This window comes from Rhamphochromis longiceps, linkage group LG13 (genome assembly GCF_057381845.1).
Source record: "Rhamphochromis longiceps isolate RC_006_pf linkage group LG13, R_longiceps_female_GT1.1, whole genome shotgun sequence".
NCBI classification, from domain to species: domain Eukaryota; kingdom Metazoa; phylum Chordata; class Actinopteri; order Cichliformes; family Cichlidae; genus Rhamphochromis; species Rhamphochromis longiceps.
The window spans coordinates 11,430,520-11,444,014 of record NC_140569.1 but is presented as its reverse complement, the minus strand read 5'-3'; the positions used below and the strand labels follow the sequence as shown (position 1 = coordinate 11,444,014).

The following is a 13,495-nucleotide window of genomic DNA, read 5'->3' as shown; positions in this document are numbered from 1 at the left end:
CAAAACTTTTATTTTGGATTTTTTGGATTATTGTGGCAGTCTGTGGCTGCTCTATTAAAAACAAACGAACTCCAGTAACAGTTTGACAGCAGCCACAGTGATTTCACAGAGAGCTCTAAGCTCAAATAAAACTGACTATGATTATACAACATGTCAAAATCTGCCCACAGATGGCATCAAAGTGTTAATACACTAATTGTCCACAAAGGGGAGACAGCAGACAGGTTGCAGAATCGAGTTACTGTAAAAAATGATCAGCTTTACTCAAAATAAATAGGAATCACTTTTTCCTTAAAGTGATTCAGCTTTTACTTTAAGGTGAGGCTGTGCAGAAGTCAAGTGACGGCTGAACCTTATAATTTATACTTTGTATCAGAATTAAGATGAAATGCATGCTCAGAGGTTTGAATTTATATCTGTGAAGTGAAACAGGTCAGTCCACGAATTCTGCTGTAAATGATCAGTTTAATTCTGAAACAAATGCTTGTTCAGTAAAGTAACGGGAGGCAGAGCTACATCATTTAATGATGTTTATTTAAAAAAACAGAATTACAGAAAAAAATAAGACCTTGACAGGATAAGATGCTATTTCTTGCAGTAATCTAGGAAAATAATGCAGTCAAAATAGCATCACCAAACCAATACGAATAATTTGAAAACAAAAATTGCTGGCATCTTAAAGCCTGAGGAGAAGTTTAAAGGTCTTAAATACAACGCAAACAGAGCTCCTTACCTGAGTAAAGTTTAACGGTGTGTTTGGTCTCTTTATCAGCTTCTTAGACCCTTACGTAAAATCAAGCCTTAGAAATCTCGGTGTCTTATTTGACAGCTCGATGTCGCTCGAGCAGCATTCTAAGCAGCTAGTCCGAAACTGTTTTTATCATTTACGGAATATTTCTAAACTCAGACTAATGGTATCAAAGCTTGAACTTGAGATGATTATTCATGCTTTTATTTCTTCTCGTTTAGACTATTGTAATGGCCTTTTTACTTGTTTTAACAAATCAGCCTTAAATCGTCTTCAGACTGTGCAGAATGCTGCAGCACGTCTCTTAACAGGCACCAAGAGAAGATCGCATATCACTCCAGTCTTGGCCTCCCTTCACTGGTTGCCTGTAAATTTTAGGTTTCAGTTTAAAATTTTAGTTCTAACCTTTAGGGCCCTGCATGGTCAGGCTCCTCAATATTTATCTGACCTGCTGAAATCACATACATCTTCTCGGGCTTTAAGGTCATTAGATCAGAGACTGTTGGTGGTACCACGCACTCGTTTTAAAACTCGTGGTGATCGGGCCTTTCAGACTGTGGCACCACGGTTGTGGAATTCTCTCCCACTGTCTCTTCGCTGCACGGACTCCATTGATTGTTTTAAGAAACAGCTGAAGACATTTTTATTTAGAAAAGCATTTGATTAATTTCTTCTTATGCTGTTTTTATAGTTTTATTGTTTTACATTGTTTTATTTACTGTTATATTGTTTTATATTCCCATTTTCTGTGTTGTAAAGCACTTTGTGATTTTTATCTGTGAAAAGCGCTATATAAATAAATTTTACTTACTTACTTTTACTTACTTTAACAATATTGCACGAACGATAAGATAATTCACCCACTTCAGGGATTATTTTACATTTCTGATACTTGTTAAAAAAGAAGGGGGGGCATGAATTACTTTTTAAGCATCACCATCCAAGAGGTACAACTAACCATCAATCAAGGTGTGGAATAATTATCCACGCTGCTAAAGTTCTTTTCTTTAACAGCCAGCTGCTGGATCAGGGTTTGTTTTAGTCAGCCGGAACATCCTGTCTGCGTTAAGACAGGAAAAATGCTGTCGAGCTTTTTGTCAACACCTCCTAGCCTCTGAGCCATTGCTCTCATCTATTTTTCTCTTCCTGTTCTTGGTGACCTCATGTCCTCTCAGCCATTAAGCACAAAAGTCTTACCTGAAAGTCTGGGACTTCAGTTATTTTATGCTGCACTGATAAGCAGAGGCACTGGAGCTACTTTAAGGCATTGTGGAGTGTTGACAGGCATAGTGTTGTAGATTTGCACTATTTTCTTATATGGAGATATTTATTATTGTGACCGCCACACCTTTTTCCTGTTCTGCTCTGTTTCCTTGTTTTGCTGTGTCCCTGGTATGCTGTTGGTCACGTAAGTCATTCATTTAAACAAACAAACAAACAAACAAACAAACAAACAAACAAACAAACAAACAAACAAACAAACCAGTTTATACCGTGCATAGTTGAAACTAACATTTAGATCATGTATTCATAACCGGATATAAGTACTACATGAATGAGTTGACAGAGATTTTCATAGGCTGAACTGGATGCTAAGCAGTTGAGTCTCTGAACTTAGCTGCTCAGCATATCCGAGTTTTCTGAATTCTGTATTTCACACAGTAGAAGTGTGTGAAGAAAGCAGAGAGCATTAAATTCTTTTTATTTTCCTGCTCCAGGTGTAGTTTTCTTTTTAACTGAAAAATCTTTAAAAAGTTTGGTGTAAAATCCTCCCAGACCTCCGTTTACACTTGTTGTTTATGCATCAAAGTCATGGGATGGCGGTGCCCCCGGCATCATTGTCACTGGAGGTTCTGAAGTCCTGAGATATAACAACAAACCTGTACAAGTTCAGTGCAACCACTAGGAAGTTCTTGATGGCAAAAAAGACAAGCATCTGGTGGAAGACTTTGAAGCAGGCCATCACAGTGAGCCTGACACACAGAAAAGGGCCGTCCTGGATAAACAGCGCCTGAATGATGTTCCATATGTCAGTGCTGTGCTTAGTCAAGAGAGACTCCTGTGCACCCTGATCAGCCTCTCTGCCAGGTGTGGAGTTCACCACTATGTCAGATAAGGAGAGAAAAAGCAACAGATTGGGAGTGAAATGAAGGTTTCATTCAGGTAGCTTGATGTAGTCTGACAGACGCCACACTTGCTATTTAGAGCAACCTTCCCTGCTATTGTTTTTCAAGAGGTAAATCTTTCTTCTCTAAAGAAATGCTGGAATAGTCACACATAAAGGATACCTATTATGCTTTTCCCTTGAACTTACATCTTCCCACCCATAAGAAAGTTAGCCAATTAGAAGAAAGCTGGATAAAGAGGAGGGAGAAACAGTTAGAACAGCTTACTTCTTTAAGTAGATCAGTAGATAAGAGGAGGGGCATCACTAAGACCTACAGTTAAAGCATCATTTTTAGCCTTTAAATGGCTAAAAACTAAAACAAAGGCTATCCATTTATTGTTTAGCTGTTTAAACCTCAAAAAAGTCTAACCTATCATAGAAGTGAAAACTCTTCACATATGCACAGGACTCCTATGTTACCCAGTTAATGTGTTTGTTGGATTGTAATGGTTTACATAGTCACATAGAAAGCTGAGGGTTCCTGATTTGAGGACAGTAGGACACACAAATTCCCTGGGAGTTCTGTCAGGAGGGGTAGCTGGTATAAAAATCTATCAGATCAAATATGTAGAGCTAGCCAAATATTTGAATAAGTCAAGTCAAACTATAAACAGTCTTTGGTGGTTTTCCTGTGTTATAGGGGGATGGGGAAACCATGCTAGTGTAATTGGAAAGTCAAGCTTTTAAACCCTTTAATCTTTAATATATTCAGTGGTTGTTGTCTAATTTCTTTGAAGAGGGTTGATGAGGTTCACGCCTTTAATCATCAAACATTTTTCAAGAACCTTAACCTTTCAAAAATGTATTATAATGCTTGACCATATACCCTATCTTAAAGATTGTAAGATGTGTCAGAAACTCCAGAATAGCTTCTAAATTGATCTTTTTTTTCTCAGTGGCTGTTTCCAAAGTCAACTCTGCATTATATGAATATGTTGCATTTGTCTATCAATTCTTTGTGTGTTTAAAAGAGATCCAGACAAAGTGAACATGGCTCTCTGTGTGCAAACACAGAGTACTAAGTGCTCTAAATGCACTGCGATGGTAAAGATGCATATAACTGCATCATTAGGGTTACTTATAAATTATGAGATGGGGTTATGGAGAATTGAGATCATTATTAGGGTTTGGCAATTTCAAGAACACAGCGGCCTAATAAGAGATTCCTCTTCTCAGGTAAAATGAGAACTTGAAGCTTTGTCAATTTATCTCTAATTATTTGCACAAATTCCCAGTTCTGACTACTTCATGTAGCAGTTTTTTTTAAGTATAGGTCTGAAGGAAGCAGCATTTCCATGTTGGTGGCAATGCCCTTTGGTTTTGATACTCGGGAAGTGATGGCACTAGGGAGAACTTATCTACATCACCGTTTACTCCCAGCAGTTGATGGGATGTTTGGCAAAATTATAAACATGTTGAATTACTAGGGAATTAGTGTCTTTATGGTGTAGGCCCTTAATAAGCACTAAAGTTACATTTTGATACACTAACACGCACTGACCTGCTAGATGAAGTGGAAATTGCAACATACTCCAGGTCCATACACCTAAGATGACATAGACCAGCATATCATTGTTATCTCTGTAAAAAACAAAACAAAAAAACACGGTGAAGAGTGAAGAAAGAGTTTCACTGCTTATTTCAGTTATTGCATTGATATATTATCAACACATGTACATGGCTCTGTGTGAAATTAAAATAAATGCACATGGAGATGGAACATGATTAGTCACCCACTTGATATCTGATAGTGTCTCACTAGTAAATTCCAGGATGTCCGCTGCAGTGCCAACAAAGATTAGAAGAAGTTGAGACAACTCATCTCTTGTGACCCCGCCTCCCAAGGGCAGGAGCCACTTCCCCACAATGAGCAGGATGAGCAGGATCTGATGGAGAGCCAGGATCCAGTCATTCGCACAAACAGCAGAGAAAAAATTGCCAATATCCTGGAAAAAGAAAAGACATTAACAGATATTTAAAGTTGGTTTAAACTCACTTGTATACCCGTAAGAATGCAGAAATTAGCCCTATTAGAACAGATGTCAACATGAACCTTCGAAGAGAGAGTTCATGACAGAGGAGGATAGAGGTGGGGTGGGAATCCTATCCTTTATGACCAAAGAAAATTGGTCAAAAGACAATTCTGATGGACTGACCGAGTTATAAGTATCGGGTTTCACCCAACACCCACTCTTACCTTGATAATAACTAGCATCAGAACTGTCTTTTCTGCAACTGTCAGTAAAAACTGACCTCGGTTCAATTAAATTGGTGTTCCTAATAAAGTGCTCAGTGACTGTAAGAGTAACTGACACAGTTGCAAACCACACTAAAACAGAATTTAATACATCACTTACCACAAGACGTGACTAAATTATCTTTTACGTGTTAATATTAGATTTGGATGACAGTGGTAGTTTAGTGTCAGGGGAACACACTACATTATACTTTGTCAACACAGCCAAACTTGGCATTCACATGATATCATTGTATGTTATCATATTTCAATGGGATTTGTTGACAGTAAGAAAAATGAAGAACATTGCCAGAATTATCCTTCAGTGATTTTATCATCCCACACAACATTGTACATTGTTTTTATAAGTGACACGCTGCAACTAACTGCAGCCATTTTTAAAAAACGTGTTTTTTCTTTCATCTCCTGGGAGAAATGGGTGTGGTGGTTGTGGTCTAGTAATTGTTTATATAGTCTGGTTTAAATCACTCCTCTTACTGTTATTGGTCACTGTAGTATTGGGGCTCATGTGTTTCCAATCAGTGTAGAAAATTTAGTCTGTTTCATTTGTAATGTTTTACAACTGCAGTTTTATTCAGTGTTCTTAATTGCTGTGGCTGTAAAAGCAATGTGACCACTGGAGATTATTCTGATAGTTATGTAGATGCAGGCTACTTTTGCAAGTTTTAAAAGTCATACAATTTAAAATAGTCTTTGCAGCTACATTGTGGCCTCACTGTTTGACAGGTGTCCTGAAATGTAGTGTTTGTATGCTAACTACGTAAAACAGAGTTATTTTTTCCACTAAGTCTTCGTTTCAGCTGTATGACGTTTACTCCATCTCACCCTGTCACACCAACCCTCTCCATGTCCTCCTTCACTACACACATGAATCTTCTCTATGATCTTCCGCTTTCCTCCTGCCTTAGCATCCTCTGCACATGAACAAACCGCCTCAGCTTCTCAACTTTGTCTTCAAACCCAACGTACCCAATGAAAATCTGCAAATATTCAACGTCCCGCCTCTCGTCTTTCTCTCCAAACCAGACATAATAGCATGTCTCACCATCATCTTGCAAACCTTGCCTTTCACTCCTGCTGCTGTTCTTCTATCACAAATCACTCTGAGACTGCCTGCACTCTCTTCTTCACCACTCTTGTGCACTGTCTGTTACTTTGGATGGGTAACCACAGGTATTTAAACTCAGGCATCCTCTCACGCTCCAAAATTGTGTTAAACAATCTGATCTTTGCTGTCTCTCCTGGACATCTTCATACCCCCACAGGTAATCTCGGCCAGCAGCCCCGCTTCATCGTCTACACAGTTCCCCTCTGCCTGTTCTCCATTTGTCCTCCCCTCATTCTCTTTTAATTAATCTGTGAGTTCCTCAAAGTACTTCTCCCATCTTCTCAACACACTCTCCTCATTACTTATTTCCATTTGTAAGAAAACCATCAACGTGAAAAGCTTTCAAAACAGTTTGACTGCACAGGAAGTTTCAATCCTCTTATTTTAATGACCTCCTGAATTAAATATTGCTTCCATTATCAGAGGTTTATTCTTACATCATCTGACGCAAAGCACACCCATTTAGAAATGACTGAAATGCTACTCTTGACAGTCATTTTGATAGTGATGGACCCAGCCAACTGATAGACTGAGTGTTTGGTATTGACTTATAAATGCTCTTCATATTACGGATGAACTGTGGGACTCTATCCTTGGCCAGGTTCACAATATATCAATGTGTGCTCGACATACACTTATCCAATTTAAGATAGTTCATCGGGGGCATTGGTCCAGGGGTGGACCCAGCCTGTATAAGGTGTGGGGGTGCTCCTGGTACATTGTTTCATATGTACTGGTCCTGCCCTTCTTTGTCCACCTTTTGGAAATCTGTTTTCCATACCATGTCTGAAGTCCTGCAGCATCAAATTGAACCAGAGCCACTCTGTGCTATGTTTGGTGCGGTCCAGAATCTGAATCTGTCCAACTCCAGACTCAGTACATTAAACTTTTCATTATTGTTGGCCAGGCGAGCTATACTGCTGAAGTGGAAAGACTCTTCTTCCCCCTCACACACACAATGGCTAAAAGATATAAAGTCTTGTATGGATTTGGAAAAAATTTTTGTTTGTTTGTTTGTTTTTTGGTTTAGTTGGGCAGCAGGCTTCCAATTATTTGTTGTTTTAAGGGTTAAGGGATTGAAACTTTTGAATATTCTGAAGCATTTTGTGTTATTGTATACATTGTATTGGAACCTTTGTCTAATAAAAAGACTTTTGAAAGAAAGACTTATAAATGCTCTTATTGCTTATACTTATTTGACTGTGACCTGTGAACAGTGAGGTTCCTGAGAGGTTGATTGTTGGATCCTTTATCCTTCAACTTATTGTTTACCTGAAGGATTTGTACTGTATGCTGGTGATATTCATCTCAAATCTCATCTATTCCTTTCTTGTTGAATTACTCAAAGCGTTCTTATAATAAAACACAATTGAAGATTGTTCTTTTTCTTTGATCACGTCTCTCAGCTATTCATAACTTCTCTAGTTATCAAATACTCTCCATCCTCAGATAAAATTAAATGCAGTGCTGCAGAAGCATAAGTAAAGCAAACTATGTGACTGAAATTCTGCTGTCAACGTGAAAACCTGAGTTCCTTTGAACCAAAATGTCATAATATCGGAAAATTTAACACTAAGAAAAAACAGTTGAAACTGTCAAAACAACAAATAAAATGATCATCACTGACTGCAAGCCTTCAGAACTTCTGTTTTTCCTATTAGTGGTTACTTTCTATATTGTTCAGTCTCTAATGCCAAAACTAGACTGCCAGTCTTCTGATGTTGAAATCTTTCTAAACATATCGGAATCAGTCTGTACGAAGCTTTCCAGTTAAGTCTCTTCAGGGATCCCGTATTACACAGTCAGATTTCAGTTCCTGATAACCACGTCTCGTATTCTTTGCCCTTGAAGAGCCTGGCAGCACTGTCCACAACTAAATTGAGAAAAGACATGGATGCTGGTATTTCAATATACAATTTAATAGAAGTTAATAGAAGTTAATAGAAAGAGAATATGCTTTACATATATATTTATATATATTTTCCTAACCCTGTGTGTGCATATAAATAATTAATAATAATTTATATGCACATACGCATATAATAATAATTATTTAAACAATAATTACTGGGGGAAAGGTTAAAGTTTATGCATTGCAGACAGTGTGTCTGATGACGAGGTTATTCTGGGATATACATTGTGAACTTAAAGTTTCAGTATTACATTAAATCCACACTTCTGTGTAAAGAGTTTCCAAGAACTATTTCATTAAATCACCCTGAATCTCGAATTTTAAAAGAGACTTGACAGATTTTTTTTATATTATATGGTTTGCTAAACATTTTTGTGTTTTTCTTTTTGGCTTTATCAAAGAGAAACAGCCAGCAGGCAGTTAGCTTATCATCAAGAAGCAAGCTCTGTATGAGGTAAGACTTCAGCCTCACGAGCAAACACCTGAAGCCCAAGCTGTGGTTTTTTATGGTGAGCATTTGACTGTTTCCTGGCTGGGAGCAGTGACTTTCTCATGAATGATTATGTGGCAGCTTTAAAGTGCTGACATGGCAGGCATACAGCTGTGAGCAGTAAAAGGGAACAATACAAAACAGATAGAACCAGTGGAAGTAAACACCAAGAGACTTGTCTAAGCAACTTTCCTGAGAATTTTGTCTGCCTTTAGTTAGTTCATTCGGAAACGCTCTGTTAGTTTCACAACACTATTCAACATGATATATTTGACTATGAGTGCCAAATGGTATAAAATCAGTTTTCTTCTTTTTTTCTTCTTCTTTCCATCACTCTTACCTTCAGGGAATCCGTGATCGTGAGGTTTCTGGAGGTCTTGTTTTGAATGAGGTTGTACAGATCCAAAGAATCAAGCTTTTGACACTGAAACAGATGAAAGAAGATTTTACAGACTTAATTTCACAGGCTACTTATTATTCTCTTGTAGGTAAGCCTGTATAAACCTAAAAGCAAATGGGATATCTGATGGAATCCGTAAATGAATGTATAATGAACGGTTATTTTACAGAGCTGGAAGCCTGCAAACTTCCCACTCACCAACATCTATTGTTAAATTACATGTTTGAGAAACAGGAGATTATTTTAAGCAAGTTATATAATTTATCTTTCTGGCATGGAGTACCTGAGGTTCGCTGTTCTTATTCTGCTGGTGATGGAGCTCCAGGAGCCACATGGAGGGAATGATACTAATGAGAAACAGAAAGATGGGTGGGGAAAACCTGCAAGATGACCAGAATCATTCAGACTTTTTATTTATTTATTTATAATTAGTAAAAAAGAAAAAAAAACATATACAGAACTGATACCCCTTAAAGATAAATAAGATTACAACAGATGCTTTTCATTGTGTTCTTTTGGAGATTTGGCAGTTTGAAATAATTATTAGTTACTGCCACAATATTAAGTATTTTATTATCACTTTGCTTCTAGTTTACTTCCTCAAAATACTACCACGCAACATGATTTTTAAAACAACAGATATTCTGAGGCATCCATTAACCTCCTCAGTGATTGGTGGATGCTTCATTAAATGCACAGTCTTACACAATATAGCACTTCAATAAGTTGTTGAATGAAATGCAATATCACGTCAGAAAAATAGAACAACACAATGTATTTCAAGCATGCAGCAAGACAGGGGAGACTGCGATCTGCGATATGAGTTAAGGGGTACCACCCCAACTTAATGTCTTAGGACAGCTTAACAATAGCAGCAGAGGGACAGGCAGGATATAGGATGCTCGGGGGAGATGGGGGAAGGGATAAAGTTTTTGGGGGAAATGGTAAGCGCTTAGTTTTAGTCATATACTGTACATCTATGCCAAGTAGCTGTGCAAACTCCAGTCGTTAAGTAACATAATGCATACTGAAGGATAATATAATTACAGCCTTACAGCACATTTCCACACTCTTACATTCATGCTTCACATCTCACCATTTGTAATCCTTTCCTTTCCTCCTCCTCAGGGTTATTATCATTTCCAGAACAAGCGGCAAAAAGAGGAAAGTTAGCAACCAGTAAAAGTCATGTTCCTTCACCCGAGTCACTCTCCACACACCGATGAGAGCAATCAGGATAAAAAGCGCTCTAGTAATGATCGCACTTATAAATTTAATCAGACCCATGTCGCCGGTTGCCTGCAATTTGGCACTGGACGCCGTTATTCCTAACTGCACGGATACAAACGAAACTGTGACTCCAGCAGTGAAGTGGGGGGGAAATCGTTTTTCGCCAAAGTCACAAAAGTTTAAGCTCCGCCTTATAGAGTCAAGGTCCATTCCCCCCCCCCCCCCCCCCCCCCCCCCCCCGACCCTTAGACGGGATCAGATACACCAATAGAAGGGAAAGTCGGAATAAATGTGGCTCCAGTTAAATACAATGCAAGCTGACGCAAGAAGGTCTTTCTGTTTTTTCGTGATTAATTCATGACATCTTGGACTGATTAGAAATTCTTTAAGGGTATGGGGGAGGCAGCATCACAGCATGCCTTTCTTTAACAGGAATACCACGACAAGGACATCCTGTGTTAGGATGCCTGGGTCGTTGACCCAGGGTTTTTGAGTTTATGATATTATTTATATTTTCTAGTTTTTTGGTTTCTTTGAGTTCTGTCTTATGGTTTATGTCTCTGTCTTCTTTAGTTGCTCTGTCTCCCCTATCACCTGCATCCCCTTGTCTAGTTCGCGTCTATGTGTATCCTTAGTTCCTATATCCCCGTGTCCACTCAGTGTTTGTGTCTGCCCTGGTCCCACGTCTCTGTTCCCTCTGTAGTGCCTACAGGTGAGGCTGTGTCTTTGTTCAGTCTGTGTTATGTGTTTCCTGTTTTACTTTGAAGGTCTCTGTCTTTTCTCAGTGTGTTCAGTTTACGCTTCTTTGGTCTCGTCAGTTCTGATTTGTCCCGGCTGTGTTTCCCTCCTGTTACTCAGTCCCTGATTGCTCCATCTGTGTATTTAAGCCCTGTGTTTCTCTGTGTCCGTGTCGCGATCTACCGTTTTCCTAGCTGTGTGTTCTGTCATTCCTCCTGGTGTAAGTTTATTTTGATTTTTCCAGTTATGTTATATTTGAGTTTAACATTAAAGTTGTTTTGAGTTCACATCTGTCTCCGGAGTCTGCACCTTGGGTCCTATTCCTGCCTGCACACAGCCCTACCTAACATCCTGAGCTGTTTTAATTCCTGGAAACTATAAATTAAGTCCCAAAGCTGAAGCAGAACAACAAACAGGCAAATATGACCTTTACTGGTTGAAAACTATTTTAATAATAATAATGGATTGCATTTATATAGCGCTTTTCGAGACCCTCAAAGCACTTTACAATTCCACTATTTATTCACTCTCACATTCACACACTGGTGAAGGCAAGCTACAGTTGTAGCCACAGCTGCCCTTGGGCAGACTGACAGAAGCGAGGCTGCCATATCGCGCCATCGGCCCCTATGGCCAACACCAGTAGGTGAAGTGTCTTCCCCAAGGACACAACGACCGAGACTGTCCGAGCTGGGGCTCGAACCGGCAACCTTCCGATTACAAGACGAACTGCCAACTCTTGAGCCACGATCGAGAGTTTTAGCAACTATTTTATATTTATTAACTGTTTTATACCCTTCAGTTAATGTATGAAAGGTCCACTGTATATATATACAGGAAAAAATTACCCATGTCCAAATGCAGATACAGTTTATTTACAGAATTGTGCAAGTTTGTTCTACACACAGTAATAGTATCTTTACAATTACACAACTTCTGCATTGCATAAACATTTGCTCTCAATCTTAAATATACAGGAAGATATTTTTGTCTTCATTCATTCATCTCCAAGTTGTCCCGAGCTACAGAGTGCACATACTGCAATATTCAGCACCATGAAATCTGCCTGTAATTACTGGGATACCATCTTTTTTTTATAAAGAGGTGATTGTTAAGTGGCAAATACCCTATGCTTGTATTTAGGTTGAGCACTTGAGTAAATGTAGATTAGATTAGATTAGATAGAACTTTATTAATCCCTCGGGTGGGTTCCTCTGGGAAATTCGATTTCCAAAAAAGCACAGCACCGACAGAAGTTACAGAGTTAACTTCAGTAACTGCATTTTAATAGGATTATATTTGGATTAATCTTAGTTTGTAATTTTATAAAACTTGCATTTCTAGTAGTACTCAACTTGGGGTGTAAAATGCAGGTAAAGGTGGACTGAAGTATTTCCATGTTCACATACAGTTATGTAAAAAAGATCACAGGAGTCCCATGAGAAGCAAAGTACACCCTCTGATTTGGTAGCTTGTAGAACCATGTTATTGTAGCAATAACTGGAAACAATCTTCTTTACAACTTTATCAGTCTCTCACATCATTGTGGAGGAGTTTTGACTCACTCTTTTTTACAAGTCTGTGGTTATTCATTTATGCATAGCTCTCTTAAGGTCCTTCCACAGCATTTCAGTTAAGCTGAGGTCTGGCCTGGGTCATCAGAACACCTTAATTCTTTTCTTTTTGAGCCATTCTGCTGTAGATTTCCTGTTGTGTGTGGGACGTCCAAGCTTAAGCTGTCGAACAGATGGTCTCACATTTGACTCAATAATAGTTTGAAATACAGAGAAGTTCATTGTCGACTGCCCGGATACTGCAGCTGCAAAAGCAAGCCTGCAAGCTTGGATCATCACCCCTTCATCACCATGGTTTGCATTTTCCATGAAGTATTGGATATTCTGTGTTTGGGTGTTTGCATTAAGGCAGATTTCTTGACTTTGTCCTTTGTATCCAAAGTACATTGTTCAGATGCAATTGTGCAGACTTAAGCTGTGCTGCCTTTATAGAGAGAAGAGGTTTTCTCCTGGCTATCCTTCCAACAAGCCATACACATTTGCTCTTTTTCTAATTGTCCTGTCCTGATCTTTAGCATTCAATATGCTCACTGAGGCCTGTAGAGTCTAAGATGTAACTCTTGGGTTTTAATTCCTGTGGAAGCCGACAGGTGTTTGCAGTGTTGCAAAAGACTGCATAGAGTCCTTTGCAAACTTTCTTTTTCACATGACTGTCAATATAAATTTTCAGAGCTACAAATATAATTAGACTCTTAATTTGTGGAAAGTTTTGAGGCAATAATTCAAATTCAAATTCAAATTTTTATTTGTCACGTACACAGTCATACACAGTACGATATGTAGTGAAATGCTTGGACAACTGCTCGAGACCTAAAGAAAACAAAAAAGGAAAAGGCTATGAATAAGAAAGGAAATAAATATGAAAAATTAA

At 38.6% G+C, this 13,495-nt stretch overlaps 1 protein-coding gene across 1 annotated transcript; it reads right to left on the bottom strand.

The window, feature by feature from the left end:
• Window positions 1–10,464, bottom strand: LOC146655416 (transmembrane protein 26-like). The gene is made up of 6 exons (XM_085428348.1): window positions 10,179–10,464; window positions 9,366–9,462; window positions 9,023–9,106; window positions 4,653–4,861; window positions 4,417–4,496; window positions 1–2,851 (listed from the first exon to the last, which is right to left on the bottom strand). Exons 1-6 carry the CDS (start codon window positions 10,367–10,369, stop codon window positions 2,559–2,561), a joined length of 954 nt encoding a protein of 317 aa, XP_085284474.1. The 5' UTR covers window positions 10,370–10,464; the 3' UTR covers window positions 1–2,558.
• Between the last annotated feature and the right edge of the window lie 3,031 nt (window positions 10,465–13,495).